The sequence below is a fragment of the Phalacrocorax aristotelis genome, chromosome 5 (genome assembly GCF_949628215.1).
Source record: "Phalacrocorax aristotelis chromosome 5, bGulAri2.1, whole genome shotgun sequence".
Lineage (NCBI taxonomy): Eukaryota > Metazoa > Chordata > Aves > Suliformes > Phalacrocoracidae > Phalacrocorax > Phalacrocorax aristotelis.
Genome location: NC_134280.1, coordinates 28,055,133 through 28,078,130, shown reverse-complemented (window position 1 = coordinate 28,078,130; position 22,998 = coordinate 28,055,133). Strand labels below are relative to the sequence as shown.

At 41.3% G+C, this 22,998-nt stretch overlaps 1 protein-coding gene across 1 annotated transcript in view; it reads right to left on the bottom strand.

Annotated features, from left to right (window-relative positions):
* The window catches only part of PPP1R1C (protein phosphatase 1 regulatory inhibitor subunit 1C), a 59,501-nt gene that overhangs the window by 14,959 nt on the left and 21,544 nt on the right, over positions 1 to 22,998 (bottom strand). Inside the window, exons 3-4 of the mRNA XM_075093656.1 lie at positions 18,805 to 18,842; positions 16,886 to 16,946 (exon numbers count right to left, since the gene is read on the bottom strand). Of these exons, the coding sequence (XP_074949757.1) occupies positions 16,886 to 16,946; positions 18,805 to 18,842 (99 nt within the window). The remainder of the gene's footprint in view (positions 1 to 16,885; positions 16,947 to 18,804; positions 18,843 to 22,998) is intronic.

The following is a 22,998-nucleotide window of genomic DNA, read 5'->3' as shown; positions in this document are numbered from 1 at the left end:
GGGATGTGAGGTAGTTATGGTTGCCATGATATGGAAAAGTACACTGTGACAGAACAGCGCCATAGATTTTTTCCTGCCATGTATTTTATCTTCAAATTAAATTGCTTCCATTTGAATGGCAACTTCCATTACAGTTTAAAAAATGTATTGGCCATCAGAAATCTATTTACAGTGGGGACAGATGAAGCAGTATGTTGCTGCTGAAAAATCTGCAGCGAAGGTAGTGTGTGGCTCTGGTGGTGCTTCAGATGCTTGGGAGGGCTGCGACAAGAGAGCAAGGCAAACCCACTGCATGCTGCTGTTCTGGCAGCACATGTGGCAGAAGCAAAGTGAAAAAGGAAACTGCTGCTTAAGTGCAAACTTTTAAGCAGTAGGAACAAAGAGTAGCATTTGTACCTATGCTTTGCTTACAGTGGTTTCTTCCCAAATCAAAAGAAATTTGTGATATAAACTGCAATTAGTAAAGCATAGGAATAAAATCTTATACAGCAAAATCACAGAGTCACAGAATGGTAGGGGTTGGAAGGGATGTCTGGAGATCATCCTCTCCAACCCCCCTGCTTGAGCAGGCACACCCAGAGCAGGGGGCACAGGGCCGTGTCCAGGCAGGTTTTGAATGTCTCCAGGGAAGGAGGCTCCACAACCTCCCTGGGCAGCCTGTGCCACTGCTCTGTCACCCTCACAGGAAAGAAGTTTTTTCTCATGTTTAGCTGGAACTTCCTGTGTTCCAGCTTGTGCCCATTGCCCCCTGTCCTGTCATTGGGCCCCACTGAAAAGACCCTAGTCCAATTGTCCTGACACCCACCCTTTAGATGCTTGTAAGTACTGATGCGATCCCCTCTCAGTCTTCTCCAGGCTGAACAACCCAAGTCTTTCAGCCTTTCCTCATAAGGGAGATGCTGCAGCGAGCAGTTCCCTGTCCTTCTTGAAGTGGGGGGTCCAAAACTGGACACAGTGCTTCAAATGTGGCCACACTAGGGCAGAGGAGAGGGGGAGAATAACATCTCTCGACCTGCTGGCCACACTCCTTTTAATGCACCCCAGGATACCGTTGGCCTTCTTGGCCACAAGGGCAAAGTGCTGGCTCAGGGTCAGCTTGCTGTCCACCAGCACTCCCAGGTCCTTCTCAAAAATAACCTCTCAATGTGTGGCACCACCACTGATAACAATAACAATCACCTTTTCACTCCCCAGCCCGGTCCCTCCACAACCCTTTTTTTGGAGAAGATAATTCTGTAGGTTTCCTTTAAAAAACCAAGCAAACAAACAAAAAGGAATATAAAAAATAAAGGTACATAAATAAAAGAAAACAGGTCCATTCCTTTTGTGAAAACAAATGTTTGTTTCACCATAATTTTGCCTTTGATTGGGTCTCTGGATGGCAAGGATCTTTTTTTTTTAATCCCAGGGACATTTATAGTTCTAGACATTAATCATGTAAATAGGATTCTCATCCTGAGCTGTTCTGACTGTAGGTATTGCTGAATCTGAAGCGGTATCTGAAAGTACTGCTTGGACAAACCTTTGCACTGCAATACAGCTGCACAGCGGAACTGAGGAGATGTGAGACATGTAAGAACCCATACAGATTGGATGTACCAGGTATTTGACAGTTGTGATTCGATTATCATACAAGGACCAGCAGTTAAATTTAGGTCCACTCACAGGTCAGGTGTAGATGGAATCTGAGATCAGATTTCACCAAGATTTAATTATGCCCCCTTTTGCTAGAATATATAATAGGAGATGCTCGTCCCTAGTTACATGGGGCCAGTGCCACCACAGTCTTACTGGTTTTGGCCATGCTGCCTGACAAACAATTTTGCTCAATGCAGAATTAATTGTTAAACATCAGGGAGGTTTTGGTTTGGTTTTAAGTGCAAAGCTATGTGATTCTCCTCCTTGTTGTAATAATGATAAACCAAATAAGAAGGTAACATGGTGAAAGCCATCCTTGCTTTACCTCTGCTTCCTAGGTCTTTATTTCCCTTGTTTCCTGCTCACTGCTATGGCAGCCTAAAAACTGTCCCTGCGGGCTGTCCAAGGGCAGCCTGGGTTTGTAGCTAAACACAGATGCCCACCTACCTTTAGGTACTTTAATACTGAATGCACTTTCCAGTGATTCCTTATATGGTCAGCAGACAGAGAGACTTCCAGGGCTTGATTCTTCATTTGGCAGCCTGTAACAAGCCCAGGGTAACTCCATGCCTGACTTGGATTAAGCAGGATGGATTCAGGCCAGAGCATTTATAAAAATGACAGTAGCAGACTTCAATAGCTGAATATTTGCACTTGCTTGGAGCCTTACAGTATTTGTTTGCTTGTGATTAGAAAAAAACCTAAAATTTCACGATTTCCTTTATGTGGAAAAAAAGAACAAACATTTCACCAAAACATTTAATATTAGCAGTACTGAAACATTTAGTTTTGCCTAGTTTGTTAAACACAAAAATCTAGACATGCTATAGGAAAATTAATTAAATGCTTACACGAATTCAAAACACAAAGGAAATTAAATTTTTTTCATACGAAACCTTACTGAAAATGCTTTACAAAACATTTTCATCTCCACAACTTCACGAGCCATTTCTGAGCAGCTGTATTTCAGTTTTTCTTTAGGCATTATTATCTGACTTCAATGTTAATGGACAGCATTATCCAGCTGCTTTCTTTTGCCTGGACATCTGCACTGTGGCTCTACTTTTTTATATTTTGGCTGACGTGAGGAGTTTTCTGAGGTTGTGAAATCCAAACAGATGAAAAAAAGCTTACTGTCACATACTGAGGGGAGAGAATCCTTGACAGGGAAGAGGAGGCTGTAATACTGAGAAGCAGAAGCCTGAGTACATGATGGGGTGAATGAAGCCCTGCTTGTAACGAGTGAGCAGCTTATGCTGTTTCACAGCTTCTTCTGTTTCAGCCCCAGGCCTGGCATGGTACCCTGAGCATTCTGTATGGTTTATATTCCGGATCCATATTTTCTATTTTTGTTATTCTTTTTGTGGCTATTACTTCTTACTGTGGTCTGGGGCAGATACAGTGCAAGATTTGTTAGTGGCACATTTAAATCTCTTGCTGAATACTCTGTGCAGCCTGAGATTTTTAGGGTGCAGATAAAAAGCTTTCCAGTGAGTTGTACTTTTAAAAATGAAGACAGGAGCAAAATCTTTGCTGGTCAGCCAAAAATCCAAGGAGGTGTTTCTCTCTCATACTTCCATGTGCTGTGTGGCTTTCACTTTTAATTAATCCAGTCTGTTTGGTTTCTGTGAGAAGTCTATAAGCTTCTCTGTTAGTTTGCTGATGAATCCCCTACTGAGTTATAATTATAACCTTCATTGTAATCCTTCTTATGATGACAAAGGAGATAGGATTTTGGCATCAGCATAACCTGACATCAGTAATATTGTAAACATTAGAATGAGCTCTTCTTTTCTTGTAAGTGTTTTATAAACACCTTCAAAATTACAAAAACATTGTGATGATTAAATAAGTGATTGATAGGTCAATGTTTACATTAAATTATCCCCATTGCAGTGTCTTCATGGGTGGCATACGAATAGCAGGCAATTACCGTTTTCTTTATATTACAGGTACTGTAGCTGTAACCCTTACTTCCAAGCAGAAATCTGTCATGAAGAATGAACATTTTCAGTTTTCAGCACCTCAGCGCCTGTGAGCTGCTGAGATCATCTCAAGCAGCTGGGATCCATTTCAGAAGACTGAAGCTGAAGATGGCTTGAATCCTTCCCCTCTCCTTCTGCAGCAGGCGTTTCAAGCTAACCAAAGCAGAGCCCACAATATGTGTTATGAATCAAGTCAGCTTAACTGCCTAGGAGCACTGGAGTATTTCTGGAGGATCAGAGCCAGTCCCTCTTCTGGGGTTATTAATATGCCCTGGTGCTGAAGAGGTTTTTCTTGTGTTAAGAGCTAACTTATTTGGGGCTTGCAGCCTGCCCTAACCCTAATTTTTGATCCTGAGATATTTTCACCTAAGACACAGTATCATCCAGACAAACTGATATTTAAAGAGCTCTCTTACCCCAGTAGGAAACGTACTACCATTAAATAAGATGTCATCCATCAGACTGAAAGGTGAAATTCTTGTATGGGCAGCTGCAGGATGAAGTTTTTACTGGGCTTGTCATTACCATGATACGAAGGGTTTGCATTTCATAATTGGTAAGTAAACCGGCTATTGAATCACAGAATTGCTGGGGATGGAAAGTACCTCCAGGGACTGTCTAGTCCAAACACCTGCTCAAAGCCAGGTCAGCTGGAGCAGGTTTTCCAGGACTGTATGCAGTCAGATTTTTAATATCTGCAAGAATGGAAATGTCACAAGTTTTCTAAGCAACTTGTTCCACTGTTTGACCACTCTCACAGGAAAAAAAAAAATATTTTTTCTTATATTTAAGTTGAATTCCCTGTATTTCAATTTGTGCCCATTGACACTTGTCCTTTCCTTACATAGAAGCTCCTCATTTTTTAGCACAGAGAAGTGTAGCTGGGGGAACTGTGCCTATCATTACTGTTTCATAAGGCATAACTGTATCTAAACATAAAATTGTGTAAAAGAGGCAGTGTGGATGGTGAATAAATTTCCCTACTTTTCAATACTGTCCCCAGTGTTCAACATACACTTTTCCAAAGAATTCATGCTCCTAACTCTTAACGCACATCTTGTAGGCTGCAACTAAAAAACACGCTGCAGAGTGCCAGGACACAGCTCTGGGCACTGACCTATGCTGGCTGCACTGACCAGCCATTAGCCAGGTCCCCAGTTTTGTCTGTGCCAACTAGCTCTCACCCAGAAAATTCCCAGTCTAGTTTAAGCACATGCCAGAGGTCATTTCCACTGGGTGGAAATTATTTTTGGATGATTTTTTTGTAATTATATTTTTGGATGGTTTGGGTATCACTGGGTATACCCATGGTTTGGGAGCATAAAAAAGTCTGCAGCATGGATGTGAGCTGTGTGGAGCCAGCTGGCCTCAGGAGAGAAACGAACCCTTGAGCAAATGTAGCTGCGGGCCCTTACACTGCTGAGCATTTTGCAACTTGACTGTCTGCCTTGTTCTGCTAAAAAATTGCACTATTAGAACAAGAAAAGCATGTCTAGTTCCTTTCTCTCATATAACAGTTTTGTAGGTTTTAAATATGCTCAAAACCATTAGTGTTGACCTTGTGTCCAATTACAGCTCTTCAGATTGAGTAACTGATACACCCTGCATGACCTGTTATCATTTCTACCTCCTTAACTTCACCATCGTGTCCGAGACTATGCAAATATTTTTGTGTGCTGAAATCTCAGACACACCAGGCTGCTCTGAAGGAGTAGCGATAGCACAGCTCTCCGTAGTTTGGTGCAGCTGCTTGTAGAGGCTGAGGTTTGATATCAAAGCTGGAGAATAAACACCATGAGGTCCTGTAGCACACAGCAACCCCCAAAGAGAGACCCCAGGCTTTATGTGGGGCCCTTACCAACCTGAAACCGAGGTGGGAGACCAGCTTGGGCAGCAAGGTGGCCTCATCCACCAGCCTGGCAGGGTGCTGGGGGCACAGGGGCATGGCGAGCTTGGGCTGCCTCCGCAGCCAACCAGCAATGAACCAGCAGTGAACCAGCAGGTCTGTTTGCCTGCTGGCTGGGGCTTCTTCTGGAAAGACCACCCAGATGCAGACTGATGCCATTAACCCTTAAGAGATGGCTGGCGACCTGTTAGGTCCCACTACTGCAACCAGCAGGAAGGGAAGGAAGCAGGTACCCCTCTTAGTCCTAACCAGGGGCTGAACTATGCCCACGCGCTCTTGCTGGTCAGAGGGCGAGTGGGAAGGGGGACTCCTGCCCTGCAGCACCTGGGAAAACAAAGTGACCCTTTCCCACACAACACCAAATCAGAAACATCTGGTGGAAAACGGTTGTCCAAAACTGCCCAACCACAGTGACTTCAATGGGAGATATAGAACAGCACCACTTTGTTGCAGGGAACAATTTTCACAGAGTAAGTGTACAAATCCTTTGAATCAGGGGAGACAAATAAAACATAGTGATTTATGGTGTTTTGCACAATAATATAGGTGCATTTCCCTGCCTCTAAAAAAAAAATCCCACAAAACAATTCCATACATAATGCTTATGCACAACCAGGGTGCTTCTTTGTCCTGCAAATTCAGCAAACCCAAAGTCCTAGCTTAGACATCAGAATGGGTTTGGGACAGTGTCTCTGCAATTATCTTTTTGGAGAGGACAAAAGAGAAGATGAAAACAGTGAAAAGGTTATTTTGACACCTTTAGTAATATTTTAAATGTGAAATGTTCTCATTTTAACCCATGAAGCTTACTGACAACCCAATTCTTATATTTAAAGTTTTTTTTGATTGCTGGCAAATTAAAACCCGATATTAAGGAATCAGTTATTCAGCATAAAATGCAGTCACCACAAAGTATTTGCATTACAGTAGATACAACCAGTCTCACTATGCAGTTGCCATGGGCAGCAAAACATCAGGGGCAAAATCTTTAGTGGCTCTTTATTCTGTGAGTGACTTGAGCTTGTGAGAAACCTACCTCTTCTGGTTTGCCTGAGGCATCAAAATACCCCAGAGCCAGCATTCAGTACAACCAGAATGTAATTACACCATGGAAGCACACTATCTGGCACTTGTTAACAGGCAGAGCCTGAAAACAAGTATTGCCCTCAATTTTTCTGGAAAGCATAAACAGCGATCTAGGAGAAAGAGTATCAATTTAGTCGATTTCATTGTGGAAAATACAGACAAAGTACAGAAAAGGTAGACTCTTCTGTAAAGGCTTAGGCGTATTTGTATCAGAGTCATAGATTCTGTAAATATTATTTTTAACACTGTTCTTACTTTTGATCTTGCTAGGAGTGAGTTTGAAGAAAAGTCAGGGATCCCTCCAGGGATTTGGGGAAAACTGCTGGCATGCAGCTGAAATGCAGTAATAGCCTAACAGAGATTAGTTGGAAATTATAAATTGCAGTCGGACTTTAATATAGTTCTACTCTTTCTCTTATTACCTTACTTGCCTATTTCCAACGTGCTTTAGAAAAAAGCATTTAGTAATTCACCAGAACTAGTGGTAAGGAACTACTCCTACGTGTCACCAGGGGGAGCTTGCATGCCAAAAATCCCATTGACTTTTTTAATAACTGCTTTCTTGGGGCTTGCAAGGAGCTTGAAAGCTGAAATTACATAATTTCTCCTAATTTTTGAAAGAAAAGGGAAAACCTGCTTCCTACCTTTGCCTTTGGAGGAGAAGGCTAGCCTGTGGTTATGCTGTTATTTCGGGATACAGGCAGCCACTTGCTCTGCCGGCTGGGTCATGCAGCCCCTCCCTTCAGGGGTGTTTTCGCTGCCTCCAGCTCGCCTCTATTCAACTGGCCTCATCTTTCTTGAGCGTAATGTCTCAAACTGGACACAGTCCCAGCTACGCTGGGTAGGCGTGCATGGGTTTCCTATGCCCTGCCAGCTGCTTTCCATGTAAAAGTGCGGGTCTGGTGTGTCCGGTGGCCCTGCCAACAGACAGATGCCACCGTAGCAAGTGCCACAAAAACCTGCACCATTTCCAGGGTTTACCAGACATGTGTTTACAGGTCCTTCTTGCTGTGTGTGCACCTTGAGCTGAGAACAAATATTTTAGGTTTCTTTTTTTGCTTCTGAGTGGTCATTAGATCCCACAATTCCTTTAAAAGTATACTCAGAATTAGTTACTCTTTAGACTGCTGACAATCTTCTCTGGCTATAAAAGACTCATGGAATAATGTTGGTTCACAGGCTGGGTGAGTACTGAAAAACCTGAAAAATCCTCCTACTGTTGCAAGAAAAATTAGCAGCTACACCAGATGAGAGCTTTTTAAACAACATCCTTCTGGCCTGTGCAGCTTGCAGGAAAACTAATCCCTTTTCAGATCCATATGCTTGCTGCAGTATTTCCTGTGTTTTTCTGGTCACATTCACACACATAATTCATGTCAGTGTTCAGTCCTAGCTGTGGGCCTGAAAGGATGTGGTTGAAATCTTCAGGCTGCTTATGTTCTTGTCCCCATGCCAAAGCTCTGGTGGATGGTTTTGGGAACTCTGTGTTCCTGCTAAACTGGGCAATGTCGCATCCCAAGGGGTGAAGGAAGGGAGAAATTATGGAAGGGAGGAGAACCACATGGCCTTCTTTACAAAATTTTTGCTTTTCAATAAATTTGGCCTAATAGGCACCCACTTCAAAAGGAAAAAAAATCAATCCATAAAAAAAATCAGACAACATCCCTACCACAAGAAACCCAACACAGATGGTCCCTGAGAATCAGAAGCATGTTTTCTCTTAGCCTTATTTTGGTCTAACTGCAGAAATAAGGACCACATTGTTCAGGGACAGATAGCACAAAGCTAACACTACTTGGACATTTACTTGGGTCAGAGTGAAACCTTATGGTAGAAAGTAAAATAACTAATGTCAAGCTACTTCCCCTGGAAGAGCAGCTTGCGGGTAGGATCTGCTCTCAAGGAAATGGTTGCATTTTCAAACCTCCCAGCCCTGATCCCAGAAGTGCGTGATGGTTGAGGGAGCTCTGCTGATGGGCTGAGAGCCTGTGCCTACTTACACATGCTTGCAAGCGCCAGCACAGTTGATGGAGTCTTAGCTGGAAAGTCGTGGGATGATTTTACTGTACCAGTCACTGCTCAGTGCACGGTAGTGCCATTCACGCTATCAAATTCACTATGAACCTTGGGCTTGCCTCTAGCTTGTCATGTTGTCTTTTGACAGCTTTGCCTTTTGGGGGTGAAGATTTTTGTAAGTGAAATCTGACTTTCTGGAAAGGAGACATCAATACACTTAGAGGAACTGTTGAAATACACAGTTAGATACAAATACAGGGAAGGCTTTTCTTTTAATGCTTTTAAATGAGACACAAGCCCACATTCTACAAAGGCTTTTTGGAAAAATATTACTTAGAGAGGTACCTCTGTAGTTATACCTGTGTACTTTTCATTACCCTGTACCAGTCTCTATCTCCAGAAGACCCCAATATAAACTGAGCGAGCTCCTCCAGTGTCTTCCCACATGCCAGAGCCCCTGGCAGTGCCGTAGCAGGAGCGTGCTCTCCCCAGTGGGGCTGATTCGTGGCACAGAGCCAAGGAGTGGTGAGGACCTGACAAATACACTTCCCCCACTGTATGCATGATCCTGCAGCTCCTGTCCAAGAGCCCAGGAGGTGTCAAATGCTGAACAGGAGCAGTCGTACGGGCAGGCAGGGCCTGCTCCCATGTAATCTAGGCCTTCATCTGGTCATCTTTCTTGGGATAAAATTCAGGATTTTAAATGCTTGAGAAAAAACAAAGGGGAAATTATTATTTATTACAACAGGACTTGCTGGAGTCAGGGTCTGCTGTGTGGCTTGGTTGTTCACCTCCAGCATAGAGCACACAGCTAAGGCCAGGAAATAAATTTTAATGTCCTTCTGAATGACTGGCTTCATAAGAGCCTTACATCTTCTCCTACAAAAATATTATCTTTTCTTCAAAAGCTGTTTCAATTCAGAGCACAACACTGCCAAAATCTTTGGAATTTCACTATAAAGATGTCTTATGATATAAAGTAACCAGAACAACACATGTTGCCCTTCCTGGGCTTTCTACTTTATGTTTTAAAATAAGTACTAAGTGTCCCACATTCTCTTTCTATAAAACTTTATGATGTTATCTCTTAAAAGGTTGACTTTTTAATGTTGTCTGTTACTCTTAGAAGCAATTAATAATACTGTGATGTTTACATAGCTCTATATTTAGTACAACACTGCTTAATAACACTATTTTCAAGTCATAAATGCTGTTTCATGGATGTTGTAAATTACCCTTCTATCATAAAAATAAAGTCATACCCTTAAAAAGAGGCCAATTTAGCATTCATTGCATGAAGATTAGAAAGAACTATTAGATGTGTGGACTTCATGCTGAACCAAGTGAAGTCAGTGGAAATACTCCCCTAAACTTTGGTCCATGTTGGATCAGGCCCTTAAACCACATGTGGTGATTTAGGGACCAATATTAGTGCTCAGCACAATCTTTTCATTTTCACACTGCAGGTAATAGTGGCAGATGACAAGTTATAACACAAACATCCCAGTTTTGCTGTAGAGCAGATGTCAAACTTAATCTCCACTGAACACCTCAGTCTCTCTAATGGTACTGTGGTATTTATTGCAGCCAAGGCCAGAGACATTTTGAAGCAGAAGCCGCCAGCTGTGTGAAATGAAACATATTCAAAGCTGCCAACAGTAAGAAATTAAATACAGACTGCGGTGGTGTCTGCCAACTTTTTGGGCAGTAGCAGAACAGCAGCAGCCAACTGAACTTGAGATGGCAGCAATCTAATGTATCCCATTCACCAACTCAGTGATTCACTAATTAATTTAGCTAAATTTTTTTTAAAAAAAATGTATCTACTATCATCATACTACTGTACAAGCCTGAGGAAGGAGAGAGGACGGTAGAGAGAGTGAGAAAAAGAGACCAAGCACTGGAAGGTAGCATCTTGAAAAAGAACAGTACCATAGCCAGGAAATTTGTTCAAGGTCTTACTACATTAAGCGGTGTGGTTGCATCTAGGTGCAGTCTGATTAAGATGTGGGTAAGAACGGTATATGAATGAAGAACTAGTTTTGAAACCAAAGCTGTACCTTTCTTTTGTGACCTGGTTAGGCAAAAGGAAAAAACATAATGGTACAAGACTGCAGCATGATTTTTCTTTTCCCGGTGCTTCAGGAGGTCCTGGCAGTTTTGCACCTCCCACCCATGAAACTAAATGCACTGATGGTTCTTTGTTACATCACAACACATGAACAAACAAGAGCAGCACGCATGAATAATGAGGCAGAGCTTTGCCTTCTGTTACCCAAGAAACATCATCTTGAGACAGATCTTCTACTTAAAAGGAATGGATTGAAGAATGGGTGTCATCAGCCTAAAGAAAAGATGCTGCTCCATGAACACAACAGCTCTGCTAATGGATTAGAGGAGGATGCAGCCCAGACCTCGGGGTTTGCTTCAGCTGCTGGATGGTGCCTGCTTTTGTGGAGAAGTCCTAGCCATTTGCCCAGTATTTATCACAGCCCTTTAGCCTACTGAAAAGCAAGGAGGTCTGAAGTACACTATCAGGACTGAGAGGATAGTTGAAAACCACCTCCTTCTCTTGTTCTGGCCCTGTGGCTCATGTGCAGTACAATCATGTTAAAAAAAATGGTAGGTGCTTTGTCTTCATTGGAGAGATTGGGGAAATGTAATACCCTGAACCAAAGCCTCAGACATAAGTCTGAGGGAGCACGAGCTCGGTGTGTTAATTTTTACAAACTTGGGCTTGATGTTCAGAAAACTGTGTAAGATGTGTTATATTGTGGCTCATATTAATATCCTAAAAATTAAATTTAAGCCCATGTATGAAGCAGAAATCACACGAAGACATGGTATTTTTCATTGTAGTGCAATATGATGTTTCTTGTTCTTATGCTGATATGTTTAGTTGATGCTAGAAGCTCTTCACAGTTTGCCATATAAGAGGGCAGCCTGTAAAATGATGCAAGTTTCTGTAGTCACTGCTTAAGACTTACAAACTTAATTCCTCTGCCACTTGAAGTAAATTTAGCCTGCGATTTTTGTTCTGTGGTGATTCTCGTGGGCTCTGAACTCAGTGCTTACCAGACTAACAATAATCCTTTATGTCTCCAGACTCTATCTGTGTTCCTTGTTAACCTTCAGTCACAAAGTAATGAGATGCATCAGACATCATCAAGCTGGCCTAAGGGGTTACAGATTTGGACGGCGGCCACATACTGTACTAATTGCTTCTAATAAATTACATATTTCAGGAGGGACATCATGATTTTAATCATTTATTCTGCATGTTGTTTCCTTTGGAGAGAAGAACAAGCAGGCACTAAACAAGCTGAGCATCAGAAATTCATGGCAGAAGCTAGAAAGAGCTCATTTAATATCAACCATCATTGTAAATACTAGAATTATGCATGTAGCAAATCCCTGGGTCTGAACACTTAGGGAACAGCCAGTGAGTCCTGGTGTTTTAATGAGTCAAACCAAAATGATGTCTTTGAACATTCCTTAGATTTATAATAACTGAGATTTAATTCCATTTAAAATGTTGTAGCTGGGGCCTAGCTCAAGAAAAAGTCTTTGTTTCTATGCAAAGAAAAAATACATTAAGAGGGGAATTTAAAGGATCTATTTCCCAAAAGGCTGGGAGGGAAAACAGTCAAATAAACCTTTCACCTCTGTGGGGAAAGACTTTAATTATGATTTGATGGCAGCTAATTGCAAAGGTGGTCCAGTGAACATAGAAAGCTGCAAGAACTTTCTTTAAAGCCTGCTGATATTAGTAGGATCTTGATGCTGATCTAAATAGCCTCCTGCAGGGTGAACTAGGATGAGCGAAGGTTTCCTATTTCCCTAACCTCTAGCACACCCACACCAGTAGACTCAATGAAATCCTCAAACCACTTGGGAAGGCACTTCCTTCACTGAGGAAGACCTTGATGGTATTTAAATAGATGCTAGTATTAATAGCTATAGCTGGTAGATAATGCAGAGACTTGGGAGCTCTAGGGAGTGATGCAGGTTTGGGAACTGCTCAGACTGTCTTTGTAAACCTTTTTTCCTGACACTTCAGTCTGCATTTCCTTTCGAGGATGATCTGATATGCCAAACAAAACGGGCCTATCTAGGTAAAATGAAACCTGCCTCTGTACAAAATATGCCTTTGGATGGAAAGTTGGAGTTGTAGCTCTGAGACTCAAATGTTTTGATTATCTAGTGGTAATGAGTGGCCAAGGAACAAACATTACCTGAGATAAGTGCAATCTGCTTCTGCCTTGGCAGTCTAATCTGCCTTCCACTTGGTCCCTCTCAGCCTGGGAGGGTTATCGTCCCAAATCAGACTTCTCAGGAGAGTGTGAGGGAAAAAGGGTGAGAATCCAGTAAAGCTTCCAGGGGATCCTCTAACCCACCAACCAGAATAATGAAGATATCTCTAAGTATGCTATGTGGATGGATGGATGGATGGATGGATGGATGGATGGATGGATGGATGGATGGATGGACGGACAGATGGATGGATATTTGTGCTAAAACAGTTGGACTTCTTTGTACAGGCGAAAAAGACCAAAGGATTTTTCTTGGTTTTGTCATACAGAATGAGAAGCAAATTAGTAAATAGGAGAAACAGGCCTTACACAGAAAAAAATTGACTGGAAAAGATTGCCCTAGGTAAAACTGGTGACTTTTCAAGCTGAGAAACCTTCCTCTGGTTGTTTTTATACTGTTTTTCATAGGGAGGTTCAAGCAAACTTCAACACATGAAGAAGAGGAGCTTAAAATGAAAGAAAAGTGATGGAGATTCAAGATTAGTGTATTAAAGCATCTGAACTTACAGAAGGATGAGAGAATTTCAAGTTCAGACATAAAAGCCCAAGAATAACAGAAGGAAAAAGTGACACAAACGGGAAATAGAGGTGATGAATCCTCAGTTAAGAGTGTTTCTATACCTAGAAAACAATGTGAAAAGAGGTAATCACAACATACTGAAAATATGATGGATTAATTTCATGTAATCTTCAGATACTGACTTTTGCCAAAATTGCATGATATGTAAGAGTGTGGAATTAACAAACACTAGTGTGGCCAGGTTAGGAAAAAAAATATTTTTGAAAGCAAAATGGAAAACTTCTTTGACATCCATTAAGTTTGGTAATATAATACTAACAAGAATGCCATGCTGAGCTGTTATCTGGTTTGCTGTCTGATTTGCTCTCCAGATTACCACTTAAATCAATAGCTCTCACATTGATTTTTCCAGCACACTGTATTCCAGTAAAAAGAACAATGCTCTGAGATGAGTCAGCTATTTGCTCCGTCTGCAGGGACTCTGGTGCATTTTCATTTAGAAAATAAAAGCAGGAGCCAAAGTACACACAAGTATATAGTAATAAAAGCCTGCCTGTTGCACCATAACACAGCACTGTCTCTGCAGACACATGGGTTTGCTACAGCATGCTGCAGCAACTACAGACCTGCGTTGAGCTAGAGCAAGCAGTTGTATGGATGGAACCAAAATACCTGGGGGCAATGTTAGATAAATAATAATGCTAATTTTCAGTTTACATGACTGCTATGGAAGAGGGGAAAAATATGCCTGCATTTAACTAAGAAGCTCTTCTTCATATATTTACCATGACATGTAAGACATCAGCAAGACTGTATTTTCATTTATTTCAGATATTTTCATGTATTTGCATATTCCACGTAACACATACTATGGTTCTGGTGTTGTAGCTGGTCATCACTATTATCTGATGTTGGTTCCACTCATTTTAACCACGTTAACAATTTCTGATTTTGTTTGTAATCACAACATGCAGCTTCATTTACTCTTGCTTTTTCTCTTGCTTAGCCATGAATTCATGAAACAAGAAACTCTTCTCTCACACAGTTTTGTAACACTTTCAAGGAACTTGCAAGAAGTGCAGCGAAAATATTTTCAGTTCAAAGAAGAAATAATAATCTCAAGAGCTACTTGGAGATTTGGAGTCAGGCTGAAGCACGACTCTCCCTACAGTTTCTCTTGACTACCTTTCTGCTGCAAGCATAGAGCAGAACTTGTGCCATGGCCCCTTGTCTCCCCCACAGCTCTGCACATGTGGCTGCTGTCTTGTCTTCCAGGCTCTGCACCTGCATGCGAGCTTGTCTTACTTCTGGGAACTTCGAATTAACAGCAGCTAAAAACTACTGAAATGTCAGAGAAAAGTAACAAATGAAAATGTTAGTCCCTGTTTTCCACTACAAGTTCTGTTTTATGGAGATTTATTATCTCCATCTTCAAATGTAAGGTACCAGATTACAATCTATCCCATCTTCCATTAATAACAGCCCTGGAGAATACAGAGCAGCCAAAGGCGTTGTAAAGGAGAGAGGCTCAGCATGCAGAATCTCATTCTTTACTGTATATTGAAGACCATATTGTGAATATACTGAAGGAGAAACAGCCCACAGGAAATAAACATATGCAAAGCTGTGGGAAGAGTGTGTAATTATGAAGCCTGTTATTCAGAAAATACTGCTGAATACTTGCTATCTTCAACTGCTATAAAACCAGAATAATTAGAAAACCTCTGTATTTCTCAGTAATGCTTTCATAGCATTGTGTATTTCACATTGCTACATGTTTGCCTCCTAATCTCTTAGTCTAAACAAAATAACATTCATGTTTTCTTAAAAATGAAGAGGAAGGGATAATGACTTTTCTACTTCAAATAATTTTTGAATAAAAAGGATAGCATTTATGGCAGTTAAAATATGGTAAATCTGGAGCAATCCAGCCTGTTTACAGAAAGGGTTATCAACTTCCAGGAGTCCACCTGTGTATCTGGGAATACTGTGTAGTTTAGGGTGTTGAAGTATCAAGGAGAGGCATTTTGTGCTTTGCTTTGTTCCATTTACAAGATATTTCAGGTTTGTTGTGATCCATCTTGAATCGCTTACTTTCCTACTTTCCTACTGTTCCCTGGGAGTTAAGTTGATGTAGAAGCGATCTATGCCAGGTTTGGTCTCAGCAGGGTATTAAAGGTAACACTGAGTAGGCTGTAGCCCTTGAGAGGGGATATAAGGACCCATTTCACAGAGCACTTCATTTGCACAGTATTTAGTTTAGGCTTGTACAGCAAAATAAAACAGCAGTGGAGATCAAAAGGTATTATTGGTACCCATGCAGAGCTTTTTCCTTCCACGTATTATTATAATTGACTGTAATAATCTTATTTCTAATATCCAGTACACAAACTTTAGATGATTTTGACAAACGGATAGTTTAGGCTTGCGTGGCACCGGAGGGATATTTTAACTGTTGCTGAGACAAGTACTCGAGAACTAAAGCTACAGTATGAGATACTTAGAACTGCCTGATGTGGTAAATTACCCAATGACAGTGGCAATATTTCACACAACAAATCAGATGCCCTACTTTTTATTGCCAGGTAATAAATTATGTTAAGCAGAAGGAATGGAAATTGAGGCTATTCATTATCTCTCAAGAGACACCTGGTAGGATAGCTCTTGGTCTGCAGTCTGAAAACAATCCTGCACTGAAAAGTGTCAGGCTGAAGTGCTGGTGAATCACTGTAGGTTTTGCTTTGCTGCAAGCATGGCCAAGTCAAACTGTTCAGTCTTTTGAGATACAAGGCCTAAATGCAGCTGTTCTGATCCCAGCTAATACTCCTGCTGCTTTTAAGTTCATTCCCGAAAAGCACATAAGCACTTTAAACATTCACCAAGCTTTCTCATTTCCCCTTGTCTTCGCAAGGAAGGCTTTACACTTCCTATGATCAGATACCCAGCCCACAACTTCAGCTATTCTTTTCACAGCTGCCTGGCAAGGGGGGCAGAACATATAGAAGTGGTTTAAATAGCAAACAGAGGGCTGTATGGAGCCAGAACTGCTAAAACATATGTATTCTAGGAGTCCTCTTCAATGTTTGGGGTGGAATTATCTGTTATCCCAAACTAATAAAAGTATTGAGGCTTTGCAAAAAAAAGAAGCTTTTTTTTAAAAAAATAAAAAAACCAAAATTGCCACTGCTGCAAGATTCTGTGGTGAGGATAAATAGATGGTCAATCAGGTGGATGGACAATGCCAGACAGGCACTTCAAAGTGTGAAAACAGCGATGGCTAAGCATGAAGCTTTCATAGCTGTGCTGCTCATGGGCAGAGAGCCATTGCTCACACCCAGCGTTTCCTCTGCAAAGGAAGACACCAAGCCACGGCGCAAAGCAAGCGAGCCCTGCCAGGGCAGAGACAGTACCTGCACAGTACCTTTGAGGGCAGGTGGGGTGAAGACGCTCTGCTTCCTTTGCTTGGGAGAGGCGCTCTGGGACTGGGGAGGGACAAAACACAGAGAGAGGCAGTAAGAGACAGGGATGGGGTGAGTTTTCTGTTCATGACAGCTCCAGGCCTTGCCCCACAGCTGCTTTCAGAGGGTGCACAAACCAATCTGAGAAGTTTCTAAGAAGATTATATTGTAAAAATCTGATGCCAGCTCCCATGCTTTCATGAACACAGGGAAAACTAAGATTAGATAGAAGAAATATGTGTTTAATGGGCAACCTTTACAGCTCCCAGGCAAAACAAAACTCATTACTATTGAAAATTATCCTTCATTCTAAAAAAATACTATTAAGCATAAACGTAAGATAGCCTGTGCTTTTATCAGTTTATGTAACTGATTCTCATAAGGCAAATAAATGTTTGCATATATTAAAATAGTTGCAAGGTTTATATTAACCAATATTCCAATTGAATACTCTAGAATGAATGATTATAAGTAAGGTATTACTAAAATTATTAATATATACTTTTTTACGTAAATAAATGCAAGATCCCTCCCCCTGCACTTTTTCCATGTATTCTATTACTCCTAAAATAATAATTTCAGCAACCACTCAGCCTTTAATTGGGCCAGAGTTGTGTGATATATTTAGACAGAGTTAAACTTGTTACATCCCCAAAATCACATCTATGCACAAAAGATAAATTATTCCAAAATAATGGTAGCAAAACTACACATAGAGTAATAGTAGCATAATTATACCAATGTACAGTTAGCAAAACCAAGCTGGAATACATTCCAGTGCTAAAGCAGAGCAACTTTTGCACAATTAAAGCAGTTAACTTGATGTCCATATTATACAAACAGGAAATATCTCCATATAGAAAGGATAATAAAACTACATAAGGTCACACACATAGCCAGCTTTTGAAGACACGAGCACCATATCACATTCCTAAGAAAAGGTTAAAGAAAAGCTGTGTGTAGGCAAGCTTTATTTTTTTCTCATCTAATCAATTTCTAGATGTATTTGATCATAACAATGTTGCCTTTTTCCAAATATTTGCTAAAAATGCCTCTTTCCCTGAGTGCTTTGACTGGTATATAGTCTGTGGATTTTAATCAGATCTATTTCTTCAAGGAACATTTGAGACAGCTCTTAAGAAAACCACTTTCACACAAGTACGGCCGATCCTATTACCTTACCTTATCACAATAGATGGAATGGTAACATTTATAAATAAAACATTTTCTTCTTTTGAAAAAGAAAGCTATTTATAAACACCATGGGATAGGTTGTTGATCCTCGCCCCAGTAAATCTTTATAAGTCTGTATTTGAGTCCAAATTTGAACCAATCAATACCTCCTACTGCTATTTAAAGTGCTGCCTGCTTCTCTGAGCAATGGGTAAAGGAGAAAGAGATCAGGGGACTGCAGGAGCTACACAAGGGGAGGCTGGAAAACAAGATTGGAGGAGCTGACTTTTAACTCTTGTGCAAACATCAATGTACTGCCTGCTGTGGGCTTGGCAAATGATGGGAAGGGGAGAGAGGCGTTTGCAATGCTTTTGTAGACCAGTAGTGATCTGCAGACCCAAAGCAAAGCTGGATGAGGTCACCTGGCAGGGTCGTCTTGGGTTAGGTTTGCCATGATTTGCCAGGGCAGGGCAGCAAGGCAGAGGGGAAACTTGCCTTTCCCAGTTCCCTGCTACAGGGAGAAGGGAGAGCCGGCAGAGCTGAGACTCAACACAGCTTTACATGGCCCTGGTTTGAAAGCCATGGTTCTTAAAGGCCTGTGTTATTGAAGATGGCGTGACAATGTAAATAAAAACATTAACCAGCATGAATCCATGAATTTCAATGGGGTTTTAATAATAAATATATTTTTAAAAGTTTTTTTACTTACCTCTGCCTGTGAGATATTTGTTCTCTTCTCATCTTTTTCTGGGGAGGAAAGGATATGGAAAGAGAAAAGTTAGTACAAAAACATTTCTTAGTGCTAACACTTACGACTCTGCCCTGAACCTACAACACTATTGTAAATAAGAAATTATCCTCTGATTTACAGCTTTTCTTTCTCTTTTATGTTTCTCAGAAAAAAAGAAGCCCTGATTAGCATTTAGTCATAAGCACTATGTCTAAACCACTTAACTCCCATCTTTTGCCTTTGAATTAAGAGCAAGCAAGCGTCTTTAGCAGCAGGTCCTTTGGCCAGGCTGGCACAGGAGTCTGCGCTCACTGGTGGCCATCGGGGTACATGGCTGCTCTGCCCAGAGACTGCACTTTCTTCCATGGTCAGGAAAGGCTTGGTTGACAAATGGTGTGTAGCAAACTCACAAAGAGCTCTACTAGATTAAAATAATAATAATAACCTCACCTCAGTTAAGTTATTAATATACCAATATCTCAAGAGCACCTAACAACAATATGTAAAATCAGCAAACCAAAGACGAACAAAGACTAAACTTTCATCTTAAAAGTTTCGTGACATTCCTGGACTGAAATTTTTCCTGGAACTGCTTACTTTTGTTGCCTTAATTTGCTTTGGACTTTAGGGATGGCAGAAATAGTCAATACTAGAGGTTTCTAATGAAAATAAGTGTCTCTGAGAACCTATCTGAACAACTAAGTAAAATTGTATGAAGCAGAGGAGGGTGAAGAATCTTCCTATCCATTGCACTAAACCATTTTTTTTCATGAGATTAAATTATTTTTCTACTGTTGTCTTGATGTGGTTAATGGACAGAAAGCGATAACTTCTTGAGCCGGGTAATAGACAGCCCTACCCGAGGTGATGCAATGGACCTGATGGTCACCAATGCAAGTGAGTTCATTGGTGACATCAAGATTGGAGGCAGCCTAGGCTGCAGCAATCATGCATTGTTGGAGTTCACACTCCTGAGGGATATGGGAAAAGCTAGGAGTTATAGACAAGGCCCTAAATTTTAGGAAAGTGGACTTCCGGCTCTTCAAGGAGTTAGTCAGCAGGAGCCCCCGGGAAACAATCCTCAGGGGCAAGGGAACAGAATAGAGCTGGCAGACCTTTAAGGATGCATTCCATACAGTGCAAGAGCTCTCAGTTCCCAGGTGTAAGAAATCAGGCAAGCAAGGGAAGACACCAGCATGGCTGAGTCAAGACATGCTGGTCAAACTGAAGAGCAAGAGGGAACTGCACAGGCAGTGGAAGCAGGGACAGGTATCCTGGGAAGAGTATAGGGGTGCTGCGTGGTTGTGTAGGGATGGGGTTAGGAGGGCCAAAGCACAGCTGGAGCTGAATTTGGCAAAGGATGCAAAGAATAACAAAAATGGTTTCTACAGGTACGTCAACCAGAAAAGTGAAGTCAAAGAAAGCATAGTCCCCTGATGAACAGGAATGGTGGCCTAGTATCAACAGATGAGAAGACTGAGGTACTCAACAACTTCTTTGCCTCAGTCTTCACTGGTAACCTCTCTCCTCACCTTTCTCAAGCCAATGGACTGCAAGTTGGAGACCAGGGGGATAAAGCCCCTCCCACTGTAATGGAAGATCAAGTTCATGACCACCTGAGGAACCTGGATATACATAAGCCTATGGGACCTGACTAGACGCATCCCAGAGGCCTGAGGGAATTGGATGATGTAGTTGCTAAGCCACTCCCCATGATATTTGAAGTCATGGCAGTCAGGTGAAGTCCCTGGGGACTGGAAGAAGGGAAACATTGTGCCCATCTTTAAAAAGGGTAGAAAGGAGGACCTGGGGAACTACCGTCCTGTCAGCCTCACCTCTGTGCCAGGGAAGATCATGGAACAGATCGTCCTAGAAGCCATGCTAAGAAAATTGGAGGACATGGAGGCGATCCAAGGCAGCCAGCATGGCTTCACCAAGGGCAAGTCCTGCCTGACCAACCTAGTGGCCTTCTATGGTGGACAAAGGAAGAGCTATGGATGTCATCTATCTGGACTTCTGTAAGGCCTTTGACAAGCCCCTCCCCCAACATCCTTCTCTTTAAACTGGGGAGATATGGAAACATTCAAGGTCAGGTTGGACGGGGCTCTGAGCAACATGCTCTAGTTGAAGATGTCCCTGCTCACTGCACAGGGGTTGGACTAGATGACTTCTAAAGGTCTCTTCCAACCTAAACCATTCTATGATTCTGATGATGATTTCCCAAATATTTGATGAAGAGCATGTAGGATCTTTGATGCATGGTAGTTTGGAGCTCTAAAATAAGGAGTCATTAAAAACAGAGACATTAATCTTTCACTGTACCAATACCCCCTCTAAAATTTTCCACTTGCAGATATCACTGTGCAATTTCTACTGATGTGTGGCAGATCTGTAAATATAGGTCTGAGGGAAGAATTAGGTCCATGCAATATCACTTTATCTAATATTCTCTAGATATTGGCAGCTTGTGGTGCTGTGTGTAAGGGGATGAGCCAGTCCAGGCAGATTGCATTTTCTCTTGTATTCTTTACCTTCATATTCATGCATCTTGCAAATGTTAATTGACTTAATGGATTTTTTCAACATATATATTTTCTATTTTCTTTATATGAAAGACATTCAAATCACTTATATTCAGGGTTAAAAAAATGTAATTGAAAACAGTGCTGATTAGTAAAATATGGTCCCACAGATACAGAATTAGACAGGACAACCAGGACGCCAGTTCCTGCCATTGACATTTGTATGAACTTTGGTAAGGTGACTAATCTCTTCCTTGACTTCCTGACCTGTAAATAAGTATAGCAGTGCAAATTTAAGAATAGTAGTGTCTATTTGCCTTTGTAAAGCAAGGAGTTCTTTATATTATACTTTGGAGTATGAAGTTAGGCTGGCTAAGTGGGTGATTCTTTATGTGCTTTTAATCTTTCTTATTAGTTGCACACCAAACAGCCACAAACTTCAATGATTCAACATTGGATATTTTTTTAGCTCAGGATCCTGGATTTAGTTTCGAGGCTGACATTTGAATAAATCAGGAAATTTGAGCAGAGAGTATTGAAAAGCAAGTTATGTCCCATTCCTTCCTGAATCTCTAAACTTGCCGAGATTAAAAATATGTTTTGTACACCCAGGTTGAAGCTTGCATAAGGAACAAAAACTGCAGTCAGCAGCTTTGCCAGGTTTCAGGTTTTGTTCTTAAGTATGTGCACAACTCTAACTCTTTGGGCTTGCACATTTAGTGTTCTTAGTGGGATGCCATTAAACCTACCAGAATTGGAGAGTATCCAGCCTCTCCCTTCACTCAGCAGCCCTTATATGACAAGCAAATTTGGGAACAAGAACTGCTCCTGTATGGCGTTAAAGAAATCATTCATATCCACGGGGCAAATAGCGTCAATGAATAGCATCAGGTAATGTGGAAATTTAAGAATGACTTACAAAATCACACAAACAAACAGGTTTTCAAATCCAGTAAACAGAGATGAAAAACAAACCTAAAGGAGCAAAAGAGATGAACTTGAGGCTACAGACATGAAGTGATTCAAGGGAGCTGTGAGACAAAGGGAAAGGAAGAGCTGGTTGAAGACGCAGTTTGCCCAAAGGTACATTTTGACATGCTTTTATTTTTGAGGACAGAAAGATCATTGCATGCTTACTTTTGACAGGCATTTTGGTGGATAAGACTCAATGGAGAATGTAGATTTTTTAAGGAGAGATGACAAAGGATTGGAACGAGGGAAGCCAATATCCCTGAGTGCCGTATACTGAGACAGAGAGTAGAAAATAAATAAAAACTCTTTTTGTAAAGGAGCAAAAGATGAAAGGCAAGGGGGGCACAGAAAGAAGATAGAAGTGCTTATATGTAGCTGAGGTAGGAATGAGAGACAGGGACAGTGGGCTGTAGCAGAAATAAAAGGGTGAATTTAGTGGTGACAGAGAGCAGAGCCGGGGTGCAGTGTGGGCTGGAGCTCAGTCAAGAGCTCTCTGCCTGGCGAAATACTTAGAGCCATCTTGGTCTAACTGAAGGATTACATGAATAATTGTGTGAATATTCTTCCTGGGACAAATAGTGTTTTTCCGGTGTAACTTACAATGCTTTGAAAGCAGTCAAATTAATGAACGCATGTTCTTATAAGAGTCTCAAAGTGTTCTTGTGAGAGTCAGTGCATG